We start from the raw sequence: 18,594 nt of genomic DNA, 5'->3' as shown, positions 1-18,594 counted from the left end.
CGGCAGCGGCCCCGGCAGCTTCGGGTGCCCGGCAGGCATCCTGGCGCGCCCCGCTGCGCCCCGCCGCGCTCCCTCGCCCAGCGCACGCGTTCTTTTAGAGCAAATGAGAGCATATTTTAACAGTTTCACTGCAAATTCCTGTGTCACTTCCTTTCTATTTTTAGGCCCTGGTGAGGGTACCTCGCGCAGCTACCAGCCTAGAGACAGATTCAATAAAAGATTCAATAAAACTTCTCTCCGGCTGCCTCCCAGCAGAAGCCCAGGTGGGGGCACACAGCGCAGGAGGCGGCTGGCGTCTCTTATTGAATCTAGCCCTGAGTTTATCTAAGCTCTTCCTGAGTGTTTTTCTACTCTCTCTACTGTAAAATCCTGATTTCCTCATGACATCTTTATGCAACGCTATGGTTAAGTGCTTTCTCCTTCTGTTGTCAGCACTGCCAGTCTCAAACTGCTTGAAGCTTTTAGCTCCAAAATAAGAAGCATGGTCTGGCTCGGGGTGTGAGGAGAGTCCTCTGTGCTCTCTTCAAGCACCAGTTTAGTCTGATGGAGTCCTGTCTCGAGGGAGGGCTCTCCACTTGGGACAGATACTGCTGGTAGAGCGGGTGGCTCTGATCCTGCAGCCTTGAGTCAGACCTGAATAAAAACGATAGCCACCGCCTGTCTCATCTCATTTCATCTTTCTGTGAGCACTCCTGCGGCCCCCGCACCCTGGCATCCCAGCACCTTCAAGAGATTAGCACAAGCTCGGTCTAGAGGCCCTCATGTGGTCTGCGTACGTGCGTGTAAGGTGTTGGCAGTCAGAGAGCAGCATGAAAAGCCGAGAAAACGAGAATACAGCCCATATAAGCTTCGCTTTCACATTGCACCAGCGCGATGCCTGGCCATGCCGCTCCGAGGGGAGAGTTCAGTCAGGTAACGCCCCGTGCTGTCATCTCGGTTTGCACGTTAAAGGGCTGAACCGAGAACATTAAATAAACATCTGAGATTGCACCCTGGGTGCACCACTTACCCATCAACCCCTGCCTTTCTGGAAGGGTCTTAAGTGGTTTTCATTGCCATTGGCACTACTTTAGGTTTCTTCTGTTCCGCTTCAAGCCATCTTTGTCCCCCGTTGTGTCTGGCTGCAGTCAGAGGTAGGTGAGAAGGGAAAGGGGCAGTGTGACAGGTGACGGATGGGATGAGTCCTTGGCTCTGGAAACACTCGTCCTTCACTCGCGGTAACTCGCTGCTGGTTCATCCTCCTCTGTAGGTCCATGTGAGAGGAGATTTCGAGCTCTTCAGAGCCCTTCCAGGGGAATGGCCTTTCATTTGCCATGTCTTCTTAACACAAAGATACTGAGTGGCTTACCAGATATGCCAGGTTTTCTGGGATACCACTGCAGTTGTATCTTCACTGCAGCAAATGCCAAGGCTTTAAAAGGCACCTATTTATTTAGTTATTTCATGCAACTGGCAAGGCTTAAGAGCCATCCCTGAATGATACCAGTTCTAGGAAGAAGTATGTCATAGCTCTGGAGACTTTATCTAAATAATCACATGCTTTTTGGAGTGCAGTTTTCAGATTTGAGTTATTAAACTTCTGGTCTTAGGAAAACACCTCCCCTTCCATCCCATTGCATTGCCCCTGATCCAAGGTTGGAACGGCTAGAGGATGGCATAATACTTGCTGCGTATTTGCCTTGACGAATGGCTCATTCCCACTCGGATCCGTGGGGGGTTGCTGTGCACCGGGGACAGCAGGCTCCTTGGCTTCCTTGCCGAGAATATTTGTTTAAATGCAGCGAGTCCTTTCTCCAGTGTTGTCTTTGCAAAATGTGGAGGGGTGAGCCTTTTGATGTTTGTATTTACAGTGTTTTCACATCTGGATGTCGTTTGTGACACAGGCTCTCCTCCTTTTTCTATCCCTGTGTCTTCCTGTAAAATTCATTTTGAACATACAAGCTCATGTGGCTTTAATGTGTAGTAGTCGGCCAATGTATTTAGCAGGCCTGTAGTAGGCCAATAAAGAGGTACCTTGGGTCATGCTGTGCGCTCTTGTAAATTTATCCCGAATTAACCCTGATTGGCATCCAGCTCCCCTGCTGTAAAGATACAGATGTGCGCGCTCTCCAACATCTGCTCTTTCACGAGGAGCTGTGCCATAAATCCACGAACCCCCCGTGACCTGGAGTCTGGGCTGAGGGTTTGGGGATGCTGTCGCTGCTGTGCTCCAGTCAGGAGAGCTCGCCACGCTGGGTACCTGCAGGAGGCGGAAGGGCAGCTCCAGCCTCACCCTTTCACACAAAGATCCTGTTGGTGTTGCAAGTTCTTCTCCCTGAGCAACACCAAGATACAGCCTCCGGTGTAAATCCTTCCGGTGGCTCCCCGTTTCGTGCAAGTGGTTTGAATATCCTCGTCCGACAGGTTTCTTTGCAGCTTGTATTAATTCAGCTTCATCTTTTAAAATGCAAACGTGGGCATGGCGGAGCAGGCTCTTTTGGCTGCCTTTACGTGCAGAGGAAAGCAGGGGAAGGAGACCAGGCAGAGCGTCGCTGCAGTCCTGCAGTCAGCCAGGATGCAAAAGGAAAAACATACCCATCAATTTCTAAATGTCAGTAGAGATCCCCTGGAAATTATTTATTGCATCTGCTGTCGTATTTAATGATTTAACGATATACTAATAATCATAATATATTAACTTTGTGTAGTGATATACCAATCAATATCAAATAATGAACACATCTAATGGATTTAATGGTATACAGATGTTTACTGCCTTTCTCCCTGAAGAGGTTCAGATCGTTTCTCAGGGCCAGCTGAAAGCCGCGCTCGGGCAGCTCCATTCCCCTCCGTTCCCTCGAACCCGAGGGGCAGCCGCGGTGCTGGGGCCACGTGTGGGCACCGGCCGAGCGAGGGCAGGCGGTGCCGAGCGGGGTGTCCGGGTGCTGGGCGAGCGGAGGGGCGCTGCGGGAGGGGAGAGGGCCACGCGGGAGGCTCGGGCACGGGGAGAGGGCGGGCAGGGGCTCACCCGGCCCTGGGCAGCCCGTCGGCCGCGGCTGGCGCGAACCAGGCGGGATCGTCGGCCCCGTGGCCATTGATTGCTGTTGATTGAAGCACCCGTGCATCGCGGCGACAGTGGTTCTGTGTTAAACCCCCCTCCGAACCGCTCTTTGCCGCGCGAAGGTTAATCGCGATTGAACGTCTCCTTTGCTCTTCTCCCCTCCCTCCGCCCGGGTCCGGATCCCCGCGGCTCTGGGGGCGTCCCAGGGACACAGAAGGCTGCAGCGGACGTGGGAGACGGAGGGAGAGGAGTGCGGCCTCAGCCCCCCGGGAGAGCGGGGTGCGGGGGGACGCGTGCGCGCACACGCACACCATGCGTTGAGCGAGCACCAGACGCGCTCCTCGCGCTCTCCGGCCGTGAGCGCGCACACACCGTGCACGCACGGCCACAGCGAATACCGGCCGTGTGCGTGCGCACGCACAGGCCACACACGCGTGCACAGTGTGCGCGCACCCAGGACGCACACATCAGTACAGACTGTGTGCGCACGTAGCTGTCGTGCACACGCACACCGTGCATGCACACGCACGCACTGGCCGTGCACACCAAGGCAGCTCAGGCACAGACGGCACAAAGCTGCAGGCCGTGCACACGCACGCGGGCCGCGCGTACACACCGAGCACAGAGCCCACGCGCACACGCAGGTTGCACACGCGGCTCACGCACACCACCGCGCACCGCGGACGCACCGGCCATGCACGAACGCGCCCGGCGCACGTGGATTTGGGCCGAGCTCGCACCGCCCGTGCACGGCCGCACGCGCTGCGCGCACCCAGACAATGCGCGGGCACACGGGCTGTGCACACACGGACCGTGCACTCTGGCGCGCGCGCGCGCGCGCAGAGACCGCGCGCCGCTTCCGCTCCGGGACCGCCTGCACGCGCGCGCCCCGCGCCCGCTGCCCCGACAGCGGGTCCCGCGCGTGCCCCGCGGCGGGGCGGGGCGGACAGGCGGGCGCGCGCAAGCCGAGCCGAGCCGGGCGGCGGGGATCCGCGTCTCGTGGCTGGATTGGTCTCGCCTGGCGGCGGGCGGGCGCGGGGCGGGAGGCGCTGGCCGCGGCCGCGCGGAGCAGTCGCGCCGCGGAGCGCCCGAGGAGCGGCACAGCCGCCGCGGAGTGGAGCGGGCTTCGGCGCGGTTCCTCCTCGTCCATGTTTGGGAATAATGGCTACCGAGGCGTGAATCACAAAAAGAAAGAAAGAGAGAAGCCCGCCGCCGGGGGAAGCCCCTAGATGGGGCCGGGCTGGGGCTGCCTGCGCGGCTGAGCTTTCACCCTCCTCTCTCCCTCGTCGGATGCCGGCTGGAGCCGCCTGGGTCGCTGCTTTTTTTTCTTTTTGGGCTGTTGGTTTTTTTTTTTTTCCTTTTTTTTTTTTTTGGTGTGTCTGTGGGCTTTTCCCCCCCTCGCGTGCTTTTCGCCCCGCCGCGGCCCCGCGGGTGATGGACCCGTAGCGCCGTCTGCGCGGCGGCTCCGGGGCTGACCGGGCGGCGGGGACGCAGCCCACCGGGGCGAGGCGGAGGGGGCGCAAACTTTGAGCCCCGGGTTCGGCCAGGGGGGAGGTTAAAAAAAAAAAAAGGGGGGGGGTTGGGGGAAGAGGGGAAAAAACCAGGAAAGAAAGGAAAGAGACGCGCTGCCCGCACCCCCCGAACGGGCGAAGGAAGAGGAGCGAGCGGCGGAGGACTGCGGCGGCGGGAGGAGGCGGAGGAGCCGCGGCGGGGGCCGGCGGGACCCCCGGGGCACCCCCGGGCCGGGCGCCGGGTTGTGCCGCTGCGGGGGGGCCCCGAGCGGCTCCGCTCCGCGCCGCGCCCGCGGGGCCCGCCCGGCCTCGCCTTGTGGATTATCCCGCGGGGGCCCGGCTCGCCGGCGGGGCTCGCCATGGTCTGCGCGCCGCGGGGTAAGTAGCGGCGGGGCGGGTGGGCGCCCTCGGGACCGGGGACCCCCCACCCCTCTCGGGGGGGGGAGAGGGGCTTCTCTTCCCCTCCCCGACCCCCGTTTCTCGGCGAGGGAAATGTTTTTCAGGCGGGCTGCGGGAGTCGGGGAGTTCGGCGGCTTTGCGGTCAGACGGGAGAAGGAAATCGCCGTGTTTTCCGCCCGGTGCGATGGTTGTGTGCGTGCGGGTTTTTTGTGTGTTTCTTTTTTTGTTTGTTTCTTTTTTTTTTTTTTTTTTTGGTGCCTTTTTCGGTGCAGTCGACGAGGTGGTTTGATTTTTCCGGCCGCGGCGTTTGCTTGCTGCCGCCCCCCCTCTTCGGCCCCGTTTGCTTTTCGGGGGTGGTTCGCGTCCCTTCCTGCCGAGCGGGTGTTGGGATGCAGCGGGGCGAAGCGCGGAGAGGCAGAAACCCGTGGTTTTACCCATTCCCGGAGGCGAACCGAGGAGCTCCCTGTACAGAATTGTGGAGAAGGGGTTTGTTTTGCGGGGAGACTGGCTGTGTTTAAATAAAATAAAATAAAAAAGAGGCTTAGCAGCGAGGAGCTGCCGGGATGCGATGCGCTCCCAAGCTGCTTTTTTTTTTTTTCCACCCTATTTCGCACATTCCTCCAGTGCGACCACGTCCCTCTTCCCACACCCCGCCCCCACTTCCAGGAAAGGGGGGGGGGTGGGGGATATATAATAAATATTGAATCGCTGCCTTCATCGGGCCGCAGAGAGCGGGGCCGGGGCGACACCCCCATCCCGGCACCGCGCCGGTGAGCCCCGGCGGAGCCGCGCTGCTCCCACCCACGGGTGACCGTGGCGGCGCTACCCGGCAGCCGCCCGCAGACCGGCTGTGCGGGCGCGTCAGTGTCCCCCTCGGCAGAATGTCGCGAATCGGCTCTTTCGGGGTGTTCTCCTGCCGGGCTGGGGGCTGTGGCAGGCTGCCGGGTGAGGACGGTGTTTGCCTGGGATTGCTGGCTAGTAAAAGCGGTAACAAACTTAAAAATCTGTAGCCGGCGTTAACCCCTTCAGTGCAGGCCAGGGCCCCACTACTCACAAAGAATAACAAATTTTTAAATGGTCTTCGTGGATTTTTTTTTTTTTCCGTGCGTCTGTTGGCCTGAGGCACAGCCCGGCCGCCTCGCCGAGCCTGGCGGATCGCGCTGGCCGCGCCGAAACACGGGGCTGCCCAGGCGCTGCTCCGGTCCCCGCGGCTGCCGCTGAGCCCCTCTGCTTAGCTCGAGAGAAAAAATTAATCCAATTAAGAAATTAAACCTTGTGTGTTTAAAAGTGACAAATTTGAAAAGGGGGAGGGGGGGCGAAGTAAGATTTCCAGGTCACTGGTTAACTAAAGATGGTTTGGGAAAAGCTCAGGAATAAGGCAAGGGCAGAGGGAAGGAAAGGGGGACCTTTTTAAATGGCAAAGGCTTGTACGTCTCTCCGGAATTTTAACTGTGTTTTTTAGGCTCGTAAAGTCGTCTTGAAGTTGCGCATTTATCTCAGGAGGCTGCTTGCTAGCTAATCTTCTCAAGGCATGTCCTGATTTTTTTGTAACATTACAGCATCTGAGGTCCTTTTAACCTAATTTTGTAACAAAGATAATTTCTTGTTATGTAAGTTACTGTTCTGAATGATTGCTTTGGGTTTTGGAGATCGTCCTTAACTGGTCTCCCCTGTGCTGCAGAAACTGGGATTATTTACTTCGTTATTAATTCTTGAAAGAATGCCTTGCTCAACTGGAAAAGGCTGCGAAGGTATTACAGGAAAATAGAGTCTTCCCATTCTTCTTTCTAGAGAGTTAAATCTCTGGTCATCCCTGATCAGAATTTACTTCAGAGGTTTATGTTTATGTATAAATCCGATTTTCCCCCCATACAGACTTACAAGGGCGAGCTGCTTGATTTATACACACAGCATTAACTTCCTACAAGTGGCAGACTTCTAATGCTCTCTTCAAGAATTTTCTTCTTTGCTGGCAACAGTTCCCTGAAGCTGCCTTGTGCTAAAGCCAAAAGGCACTAGCTTGGGCTGCCTCACTTTCTTTTCCAGAGGAGATTAATGCTATAAAACAAGGAAGGCAGTATTTTATTTAGTTGGATACTGAGTTTTCACTAGTACAAAATTATTTATTTTATTTTATTTTATTTGGGAGGTGAGTTATTCTAAGTGAAACCTTAAGCCTTGTTTATCAGAGAGGGGCAGTCTGTTCTCATAAACGAAGGAGCAAAATATATCCCAGTGTTACTCTATCGGGACGTGCAGTCATCTGTTGGACCTGGTGGCCTGTGCTGGCTAAATCGAATAGCAGTGTCACAAGTAGCTCTGGTATTTTTAAGTTAAAAAAGGGATTGGAGTATGCTTTGGATTCCAGTGATAAACTACAGATATTTAGCAATAGTTCATATTTATTTTACTCCAGTTTTGCAAGAATGTTGTGATTTGAAGTGCTCACTTTCAATATTAGTGTTTGCTGTTGTTGCTCTCTAAGCTAAAAACTGTTGAGATGTTTAATGGTGATGTGTTGACAAAAGTGGCCATGAAAAGGGCTGCATTCTTCAGTGAGCCAGTCTGTGCTGTGTGGTACTTCTGGAAAGCACAGATGTGTGTGTCATTTTCTGCCTTAAATCTTTTTTTTTCTTTTTTTTTTTTTGGACTCCCAGCATCCTTGTGTTGAGCGACCCATAACAGTTAGGGATTGTGGTCTCTGGATATATTTGGATACGAAGCAGTGTTTTTAAAGCCATTACAGAAGATTCAGTCAAGTACACTTATCTGTATCATTGGAATAGGAAATGTAAGCTGGTTAATTTTAATTTATGAATTTCCAAGATCTGAAGTCAGGCAGGTACAAGAATGTGTTGCTCCTTGCTTAATAGTGTGTTTGAGCAAAGACTGGCATTCTGCATCAGAAAGGGAAATTTTAGGGTTTCTTACAGTCTTCTATCCTTCTGAATAAAGATGGAAATTTTGAACTAGGTAAAGAAACATATGGTTTTACCAGAAATGATTTCCTAGACTGATCAATTACTAGGAGATGTAATGAGAAATACACTCCTTAGGGAGAGGAAGGAGGGATTGCCATTACATAATACCCCTTGGGAGAATTTCTGTATCGTATAATGAGGTTGGTGATGGAGCATTTGGGGAAAATGCCTATGGATAGGAATTTGTTCTTCAGATTTCCATAAGCAAAACATCTTACTGAAAAACAGGCTTGTTAAAAGTAGTACTGATACGTTAGTAGGTGGGTGCTTTGCCTCTGTACACATTTCTTTTGTTCTCGTAATTACCTTGTAAGAGATTAGGTAACTGTAAGATTAAAACGTCCACAAAATGAGAGATGCGAGTGAATAATTTCCTTAGTTATTTAACACCAAGGGTAAACCATTAAGGGCTTATATTCTGTTCTAGGCTTCATGAAATTATTTCTGGTTATCTATTGAAAATAGGTCCTAAGGGAAAAGAAAATCTCTAGCCTTAATGGTGTAAACACAAACGACCTTATCCTCATGCTGGTGAAAATGGAATATGTAGAAATCTGTATACATGATGTTGTGGATTCAATAAAACTTGGTAGCTGGATACATGTTCTCAGAGTCCTCGTAATATCCTAAGGATCGCCTAGGAGCTGACTTCCAGATGGAGAAGAAAGCACTTGTTAAAAATGACTTAAATAAAGCCTTACTTTTTTAGTAGCTGTTGCCTTAAACGGGAAAATAATCCGTTTGCACACACCTGCCCTTGAGCATTTTCCTGCTCGGCGTTCAGAGCGAGCGGTTAGCCTCCAGGAACCGAGCGCCGAGCTGGCCGGCAGGGCCTGCCCGCACACGGGCTCGGAGGTGTTAAAACCAACAGAGGAAAAAGGTGAACAATCTTAACACCTCGTCACTGCTGGGGAATTTGCCTAATTTGAGTTGCTCGTTTAAAATCTGAGTGCTGGTGATTCTAGTAATTTTTTCAAATGGCTTGTCCAGCTTTTGTCCCTCGAGTTCCAAACGTGTTCCAGCTTTGTGGGTTTCTCTGAAAATCGCCTTTACGCGGATTCCAGCAGCCGAGGTGGCGCAGTGACCCCTGATGGTGGCTCTGGTAATCGAGGCAGATTTGCACAGCTATCACTATTTTTAGGAAGTTAAAGGTGCAATGGCTGTTTTGAAGTCCAGGCCCTTGTTTCAGCAGTTCATTGATAATATTTGGTAGTATTTTGTGTGCCACCTTGTGGCTGCCGGGGACATTGCAGCTGTCGAGGTGTGGCTGGGTTTCGTAGGACAGTCCCAATTTTAGTGTCTTCTTGATGGTTTCATTTTGTGTTTGGGTTTAGTGTCAGTTATCTGTGCTGATTTGCCTAACATCGACTCCGTTGTGAGATCCTGGTCCCTGGAAATGCAAACCAGAGTGGTGGCCGCTCACTGCTGACCAGTGTGTTGATTTCAAAGTTTGTGGCAGGGCTTGGCTTTCCAAAAAGGTGAAAGTGATGCTGGAGTTAAGCACTGGGAGTTTGCATAAGGGAATTAGTGATGTTTCTTCACCCTGTAGAAGAGATAGCCATGAAGGAACCTGAAAATACCTGTGACTGATACTGGTGGAAGGACTTGATTGCAGACGGTGGTGCCGGGGTGTGAATCTTCCTCGCGGCCCTGTCCCGTTACCCTGCCAGAGTTTTACAGATAGTGACCCCTGCATTAACCACCTCGCAGGCACGGTTTAGTATGAGAGCATCTCTCAAGGTAGCTGGTGTCATTTTAAATGGTGAGATCGGCAGCCTGTGATTGTTGGTTCTTGTAAGCTTAAACTAGGATGGTGCTGTTGACATGGGTATAGAAAAACAGGTTCTCCAGAACAACCATTTGTCTCTGGCTTTATATTTATATGGCTGCATTGAAAGGGTTAAAAATAAAATGTATATTCTTTATTACTGTAAAAATAAACCTTACTTTATGGTGGATGGTAAGAAAAGAGTTAGAGTTTACTTGAAGACAGCATTTCAAGGTGTCTGTTTGTGTTGTTGCCAAAGATATTTCTAGCTTGCTTACAAAATGAGATTTTTTTTTTTAAGAATCTTTTAAATTTTGGAAGTAATCAGTCTAGCTTATGTTCTTGTGGAAAAAATGTTACCGTTAAATTGCCATAGAAGGTAGCTACAAGATTTTTAATACTGAGTTAAGGTAAGCTGGGTACGCTGTTTGCTGTAATGTTCCTGTGGGGGGTAAAAAACAGCTGTATGTGGATGCTGTTCCTGCAATAACTGCTATACCAAAGGAGAATCAGGGACATAATGAGTATAAATCTTGGGGGCTTTTCCATGGAATAATCAACAATAGAAAGCATCTAGGCTATTAAGATACCTGCAAGTAGATCCTTACTCCGAAGCTGTAGGTTATAGAGTTATAGTATAGTCTGCCTTCAAAATGGTTGGAAATCCGTCATAAATATCTCTTTACCACATACCTTGTATCTCCCTGGATGACTGGCTCTCTAGCAAAGCCTTCCGTAGAGGGTGTACCGTAATCCTTTTATGTTACTTCTTCAGTGCAGATTACACAGCAAGAAATAATTAGGAGATTAATTTTCACCTGTCACTGCCAATAATAGATAACCTTGATACAGTGACAGGGCTAAGAATTTGGGGAGCAGGAAAGCATTTAACCCTGTAGTGATTGCTGCAGGGACTAGGCAGAAGATGGTTGCCAGAACATGACCTCCCTGCTCGCTGTCACGAAAAGGGAGAGACGTGTTAGTCTTTCAGCTTCCTTGTCTCCCACGAACGCCTTGCCTTTATCCGCAAACGTGCGCTGTAAAATTCGCTCTGTGCCGCAACGGTGCCACACGCGCCTCGTGCTAATCAGCCTGGAGCAGACATCGGAGACCTTTGTAGCCTAGTCTTTTAATTCAAATGCAGTTCTGTTGCTTTTCATGATTTCAATTCCCAATCTGACTGGTATTCCTAGTCTGCTAGGGAAAGGAGCAAACTAATGAAGATGGCTTCATTAGGCAGAGTGCAATTTAGCCCTTGCTTCTCTCTGACAAATGCAGCTGAAAAAACATCCCAGAAGTAACTGTGCTTTTGGTCTTCAGAGAAGGCAGAGCTGAGGTGGTTCTGCTCCCTTTCAAAATTAATTACTAACTTGCGTCAGGTGAGCTTTAAAATGTAGCCTACCTCTAAGACAGTGAAGGTAAATGGGAAGGAAAAAAAAAGCCACCCTTCCCCCTCTGCTTCTTTTTTTCTTTTTTTTTTTTCTTTTGTGCTGAAGTTTAAATCTACAATCTGTTGAAAATGTAATGGGAAACCAGCCTACAGAAAATGCTATTATTCATATCATCCTGAGCTCATTTATTTTATCTGCAATAGTAATGATAAGACAGACTGCTTGGCAATGCTGATAAGCTGAGAAATATCTTAGAGCTATTTGTAAAAGTTAAAGCAGATCTTGGTACTGAGAGATAGGGAAACTGATGAGCCTTTGGGCAATCTGCAGAGCTGAAAGCTAATAAAGATTTTAATAGGAAGGCCTCATTAGGATTAGGGAGAAGATCTATTATCTGGGATTTACACAACATAAACAGTGGGGAAACTTTAATTTTTGCTTCTTTGTTCATTAAATGCTATTGCTGAATGTGAAGCCTTTTAACTCTGATCTGGATCTCTTGTACATTCAAGGATCCATCACCAGCTGTTGGCTGAGCTAAGACAGAAGGGCAGTTTGTGTGGGAGGAATGCATTTGTCACACGGAGAAATGTGAGAAAGACATCATATTTAGGGGCCAGTTACTTTTTGAGGTGCATAAATACAGTTGTTTGCAGGTGCCTTGGTGGGAGGGTTCTCAGTAGCGTCTTTTTTTTCTGTTGCAAACGATATTTCTGACCTTTTGGCCCTGAAGAGCATCTTTGGAAAGAAACTAACATGTTGCTGTTGTGCTGGTTCTCTTGATGGTGAGAGTGAAGTACTGTTACTGGATAGCTTGTCTGCCCAGTTCAGCCTAAGGGGTGCTAACTGCCGAGTCCCAGGTGGCTTTTTTATTAGTTGTGGTCACCACACGGGTAAAAATGTAACAGTAGAGGAGCTGTCTCCAGTGCCACTGGAGTTGGTATGATAGGTGTGTGTGCCATGCATGACCTGATCGAATGGTTTGGTAGTTACGCAGCAGGCCTGATTTGAGCACCATGTGCATTCTTATACATGTGGTGTACGAAACATTGACTTTCTGAGGACCCTTTGTGTGTGCAAACACATGGGCTCAGCTGCTTTATTCCTCGTAGTTAGCACGGTATGTAAGGTGCATGTAAGCTGCTGGCGGAGCATGGATTTAGCCAGGGTTTACAGATGCATTTAGTATTTTTTCTTAAGGACAATACAGACTTCTTTTGTGGTTGAAGTGAATTGTAAAGCAGGAGGAGAAGCCGTGCTGGAACATTCTTTGGTTTGCTTTTGAGGTCCAAGTCGTGTTGTAACCTGATTCTGCTAACCTACAGTTTAAACCATTTTACACACAGCCGATGAGATCTAGCTGAACCTCTAATGCAGATGAAGGGTTTTGTTAGGTGATACCCGTGCTGGCTGTGAACTGCCACTTGTGTGACCCCACTTGTGTTTGGGAGCTCTGTGGTTTCTTCCTTGTGTAAAGCACACACGAGTACAGGAGTATTGGTTTCTCCCCCGTTTTCATGGCACAGACCAACTCCTCTCTTGCTGCTGGATCAAATAACCCTAGTGGTAACTACAGTAACATTGTTCCGTGGAAGACTAATATTTGGAAAGTATCTTCTTGTATTTTCGGTTGTCTTTAATGCGATGTAGCAGCCAAAAACCGAAAGGGAGCACAGCACCACGAGCCACAGAGAAGTCTATTCCAGACCGTAGTTGGGATCTGCTGGTTTAAACCAGTGGTTTCATAGGGCCCACAGTGGACAGTGTAGTGACAGATCTAAATCCCAGGTATTCCATCTTCCATGTGCTTAAGGAACTTACTGAGAGCAGCTCCAGCTGTGATCCCCTCCACTGTCCCCTCACCAGTGTGGAGACAGACGGGCAGGGCTGGGAGGAAAGCATCCTGCATCTACTGCCCAGGACGAAAATAAACTTCTCATAACGGGTTGGTGCAGTTTATTGCAGCTTGGTCGTAACAAGTCACAGTCTGTGTCAGTGAACCAGCATGGCCTCCTAAAGAACTAGCGCTATTTGCACGTAACATGTTGCTCCAGCAAGGCTGCCATTTGAGAAGTTTCTAATATTTATGTTTGATATGAATGAAACTTTTTGTTTTGTCTGTAGACCGCAACGGAACTGGAGCTGACTCGTATCAGGAGTGCCTTGATAACAAGCAAGGTATGAGATCAAGTCTCTCCAACATGGGCACTTGGGACTGATTTAGCTTGATTTCTTGCAGCTGAATTGGTTGCTGTCTCTGTCTCCCTCACTCTCTCTGTCTCCTTTTTTTTTTCCTTTGCTTTTTTTTTTTTCCCCACTGTCTCCAAGCCAATTCACTGTTAACAGTTCCATGTCAGCTAACCTGTCAGCTCAGGGTCTCATTACGCATTTGTGATAAGGCTTCTCATTTCTAGCACCCCAAATCCTCTGTTATTAAGGGAGGAAGTGTGAAGGTTGTAAAACAAAAGTAGCATGTGCACTTGCTTGCAGCTATTTTCTTCCTTGAGGTTTAGTTGCACAGCCAAGCAGAAAAATATTAAAGTAAAAGTTGAGTTAAGGGAAGGCACGTGCTAGGCTGGGTTACCTTAATGCCAGACATCCTGTGATAATTTGTGTGCTGACATGCTGACTCAGACTTGTCCAGCCTGCTGTCTTCTCCCGTGACAAAGTTGATAAGAGCTGGAAAAGTCTCTTCTGACTTAAAAGGGAGTGATGATGGTGGAGGAGGAAGCTGTTATCCTTTTACTCTAAACATGGAAAGAAGAGTCACATCAGTAGAAATTAAAATTGTAAAAGTATCTCAGAAGCAGGACCCACAGGCAAGGTTATTGATTTTATATGTAGGAAAAGGGTTGGTGTATCATGTTCTCTTCAGGTGTCCTCTCTGAGAACTGCAGTCAGAAATGCTACTCCATTGCTGTAGCCATGTAGTGCATATTGAACCTTCTGGTAATCAGGCAGAACAAGCACCCTTCAGTCCAGAATTTCATTCGTTATAAGCTACAGCGAAGAGCTAAGAGGAAATGCTTATCCTAACCAGGCTGTAGGCATCAGTTACATGTCAGCTTTTTACGCTGGTGTTGACCCAGATCTATGGCAGTAGCTAAAATGATCATTTGCTGAAATTCTGACCCTTCTTGCATAATTTTCTAAAGTAGTACCAAGAATCAAAAAAACCTGTCCCAATTTTGGTGCTTGGTTGGGTTTAATTTTCCACTGCTGTCTCCGCTTTCAGTATCCATCAATCAGTGTTACATGTGCTTCAAGTCAAAGCTGCCGTGAAGTGCATCCCCCCTGCTGTTGTTGGGTTTGGGTTGGGGTTATTTGGGGGGTTGGGGTTTTGTTTGTTTGTTTTGTTTCCCTCCTATAAAAAAAAATAGTAGTACATTGTCTCTCTGATGACCTTTACGCTCATCTTTTTTCACTATTTTTCTCTACTGATTGTAGTAAATACCTAATCATTGCTGAGCTTTCATTTCAGAAGTTACTCCTGGAAGACTAATGTGGAAGAACTGTAATCAATAATGGCTTTTTTTATTAGATTAAGTTTAAAAGTCTTCTAGACCAATGTAATTCAGGATGCACCTGTGATGGATAGGTAGTTTGTTCTTAGAGAGAGCAGATTTTTCCAGTAGCACTTTTCTGGTTGGCTGGGGAGGTTGTTCCATTTGACTTTGCAGAAAGCAACTGAGTTTCAGGTTTTAAAAAAATCGAGTATTCTCATTTTTGGAAACGAATTGCAGTCCCTTTCATGTGCCAGTTACCCTGGTTTATCTGACAGGTGCTATTAAATGGTGTTATATTCATCACTTTCATTGGTCTGTCAGTACCCTAGATGATTCTTGTAGTCTGGTTTTCGGTGGGTTTCTTTGACTTTGTTCTTAACATGTGAACAAGCTGTATCATTATAACTGCTTTCAGTCCAGTAAGAATTGGATCTGGTTTAGGTAATTTACCGTGTCCATGCTACATCATCATGTTTAAAGCAACAACCTTTAAGAATGGAGAGGTTTAAAGGTGAAAGCATACGCAGGAACTTGTAGTCAGTCCCTTACTGTCCAATCCGCAATACATTTTGTGAGCAGGCAGTAGAGTTGTATCCATCGTTTGCAACAATTTACGGAATATAAAATATATAGCTGACAGTGGACCCGTAGTTCTGGTTGCTTTCTGTTATGTTCAAAACAAAACACCACCAGTGAGTGACTGGAAGTAGTAGTGGCTTTTTAAAAGTATTAAATCTTCAAGCTACGTGAAATGCAATTGCCATGGCTTCTTTTTATAACAGCATACTTGTCTCCTAGAAATTATGCTATAATGAGGTTTGGTTTATATATTTTACCCCTTTCCTCATTAAAGTGCTATCTCTCGGAAGAAGCGCTTTGTGTCTTGAAATACTGCGTGGTTAAAATGAAGGCAGGTTTATAAGGATTTAATGTACTTGGGAGCCAAGGTTTTGCAGCTTTATGGCAAAGATGTTTTAACAAAGGACTTTATGGTAAGGGTGTGCTGTATTTTAGTCAGGCAGTTGCTCAAAGGAAAATTTTCAGTGTGAACACGTTACAGCAGCAAGGAGAAATTCAGAGGGAAACAGGCCTCTCAGATCCACTTGCTGTCTTGCTGATATTAAGTCTTAATTCTTTGCAATTTCAAGCCTTGAATTTCTTTTGCCTTTGGCTCGAGGAGGACAAAGTCTTGCACCATGTCATGCAACAACACGAGCAGGTCATTTAGGTTCCTTACTTTAGTGCTCAAAGGCAGGGTGCAGGAGAACGTGCCCAAGACAGCCACAGGTGGGATAATTCACACCTTCTCAGGACAGAGCTTGTTTTTTCAGCCTTCTGTCTCCTATACTCATTATTAAAATCATACCCTGAAAGCAGGACTTTCTGAGTGTTTGGGATTTGGAAGTGAAGAGGGCAGCAGTTCAGAGCAGTTGCCCATCCACCACAGCAGAAGACGTGTCCTGGATCTCCCTGTTTCTCTGGCATGCAGTTAATACCCCATGGTTTCCTGAGAGCCAGGGGGTTCTGCCATGGAAAACAGGTATAAGATTACAACCAGACACAGTTGTTGCTGGAGCTTCTCAATAGGAACTCGCTGTTATTATAAATAAAACAGTTCTGTTTTAAAGGTTAGGCAGTGAAAAGCACTTAGCTAGGGCCTTGGTGGCAGCCAGGAGACATAACCTCACATCCTTGTAGTAGTGCACAGAGAGATGGTCTTAGAAACCGATTCAGAGTATTTCGTACTATTTGTAGTGCCTTCTCTTATCCATAGAAAATTGTGTTTTACTTTGCTTCAACAATCTTCTCTCTGTCGCCATGCCCTCAGGTGGGATTGTGATGGGTATTTCGCCCTACTGGGCTCTAGCTTTCCAAGCAGAGCTACAGGTTCCTGCTGGAGGAACCCAATACCTTTCACTTTTCCAACTTACTTTTTCTTGCAGTTGGTTCTGTGTTACTTCCCCACAGATGAATTGGTTGATACTTTTCAAGATTAGTGTGGTTTCATCTTTCTGATGGCACTATTGACTTCCTAGGACTCTTTCTTTTCTGGTATTTTACACCACCTCCTAAATTCAGTACTACTTATTGATTTTGTTAGCTAACCCCTAGAGGGAGAACAAGTGTAATTTGGAGGAACATTTGGGAGCAAGGATGGCGGGTAGTTAATCTTGACAATGATCAAAATTTGGCTGCAGTCGAGGCAATAGCAGTGCCTCTGTCCTGAGGCAGTGGAGCACTGAGTGTTCCTACCCTGAGTTTGTGCTGTGAGTGGATCTCGGGCGGATTGCTGAGCAGTCATCACAGGGGTAGTAGGTCTGTAGGGTCAGGCTTGGTTTTGAAATAGTGGCCATAAACTGAAGACTTGCCGTGCTGTTTCCAGTCCCCTGGGCCATGCAGTCCCAGTGTGTGTCATCTCCTATTAGTCTTGATGCAACCAATGACCTTGTTTGTGTGAGCACATTAAGCACAACATTAATACCTAATTTGCCTACTTTGGATTCTGACAGGCTGTAATCAATCACCTGGACTCTCTTGACTGTATATGGCTGGATGGGATAAGGAGAGCAGATAAAATGCATGCTTGGGCCAAAACTCTAGGAAACTGGAAAACTACTTGTGAGCCTATGTAGCTGATATAACTGTAGCTGTTAGTGGAAATGAGTTCTTCACTGGAAAGCAGAAGTTGCAAAAGCAAGAAATTTGTGGTCTTTGTAGAGGTCTGTTGCCTTCTTCCTGCCTGTTAAATAACCAGCGTGGTAAACGGGACCACCAAGATAGAGAGGCACCTTTTAGAAGATGTTACTGGGAATATTTCTAACCTATTCCAGTTTTTTTATCCCTTCTGAACCCCAGCAAGATGAGTTTCAGCTTGGCAAGGATGAATTATGAGGCAGATAAATAAAAATGGCAGACTGGCATGGCTGGATTGAAAAGTGCGGTCAAAACAGTTCTGTCACTGAAGATGTTATTTCCATTAAACGTTTTGAGATTTAATACTGATTTCAGTGAAATTACCCTTGAAAATAGATTTCCTCCAAACCTTTATTTTTAGATATTTGTTTTGGAACTACTTTAGGAGGCGGAAAAATGAAACTTTTGCTTCAAACAGGTTTTTTTTTACGTTTTGAAATTGGCTTTTTCACTGTATGAACAGTTTTAAAAATATTGTTTATTATTTGTATTCCAGTCATGCCTATGCACTCTAGTTATGGGCTAAACGTCATTTTGCTAACCACAACGCAGACGGGGCGGGAGGGGGGCAGGGGAGAATCAGTTTCTGCCTGAAAAAGCTTTGGTTTTGTATTTCTGACTGGGGCTGCATTGATTGCCAGTGCCTGTTTTTTAAAAAAAAATAAAAAATAAAATTTAAAAAAAACCCAAAACACAGCAACCTTCTCATTTTACAATATGCTGGCTGCCTTTTTGTTTAAAGAATTATAAATGCATCAGCAGATTTTCCACAAAAACACATATGCTTTCTTCCTGATGAGCATGATGACGCACTGAGAATTCTTGCAAGAGGCCTTGAATCTCCTTCAAGTAGAAGATAGTGCTGAGGTTGAAACTGAAATTTTAAATAACTCTCTTCATTAAAAAAGATGCTAGTAAGGCCTTGTTAGCAGAAGAATTGCCATTTTCTGACTAATTTTTTTTGCCAGCATGGGAACAAAGAAAGAATGGAGGAGGCAGAATAAAAGCCTGTGTGAGTGTATGTACAGAGGCTGCAGCTCTCTAAACTGGTAATGGTATCTGGAAAGAGTCCAGGCTGTTGTAAATATGAACTTTTGTCAATATTCCCCAAGCTTCTTTGGACTCTAGGGTGGGCTTTATTAGCTGAAGGTCACACCATTGTGCTGTCTCCCTCTCCTGAGACCTCTGATACCTTCCTGAAAGGACAGCCCATTATCCCTGGGCTTAGAAGCCAGCTTTCTCTTCAGTGGCACTGAAGCTGATAAGCTTAAGAGGCATATTTCATCCCCCCACTGCTGCTTTCA

General features: G+C 47.6%; 1 protein-coding gene across 1 annotated transcript in view; it reads left to right on the top strand.

Moving 5' to 3' along the window:
- FBRSL1 (fibrosin like 1) overlaps window positions 1–18,594 on the top strand; it is a 549,235-nt gene that overhangs the window by 437,440 nt on the left and 93,201 nt on the right. The window contains exon 6 of the mRNA XM_086473976.1: window positions 13,215–13,268. Coding sequence (XP_086330102.1) covers window positions 13,215–13,268 — 54 coding nt within the window. The remainder of the gene's footprint in view (window positions 1–13,214; window positions 13,269–18,594) is intronic.

This window comes from Leptosomus discolor, chromosome 16 (genome assembly GCF_034619465.1).
Source record: "Leptosomus discolor isolate bLepDis1 chromosome 16, bLepDis1.hap2, whole genome shotgun sequence".
Lineage (NCBI taxonomy): Eukaryota > Metazoa > Chordata > Aves > Leptosomiformes > Leptosomidae > Leptosomus > Leptosomus discolor.
This window is presented reverse-complemented; position numbering and strand designations above follow the sequence as displayed.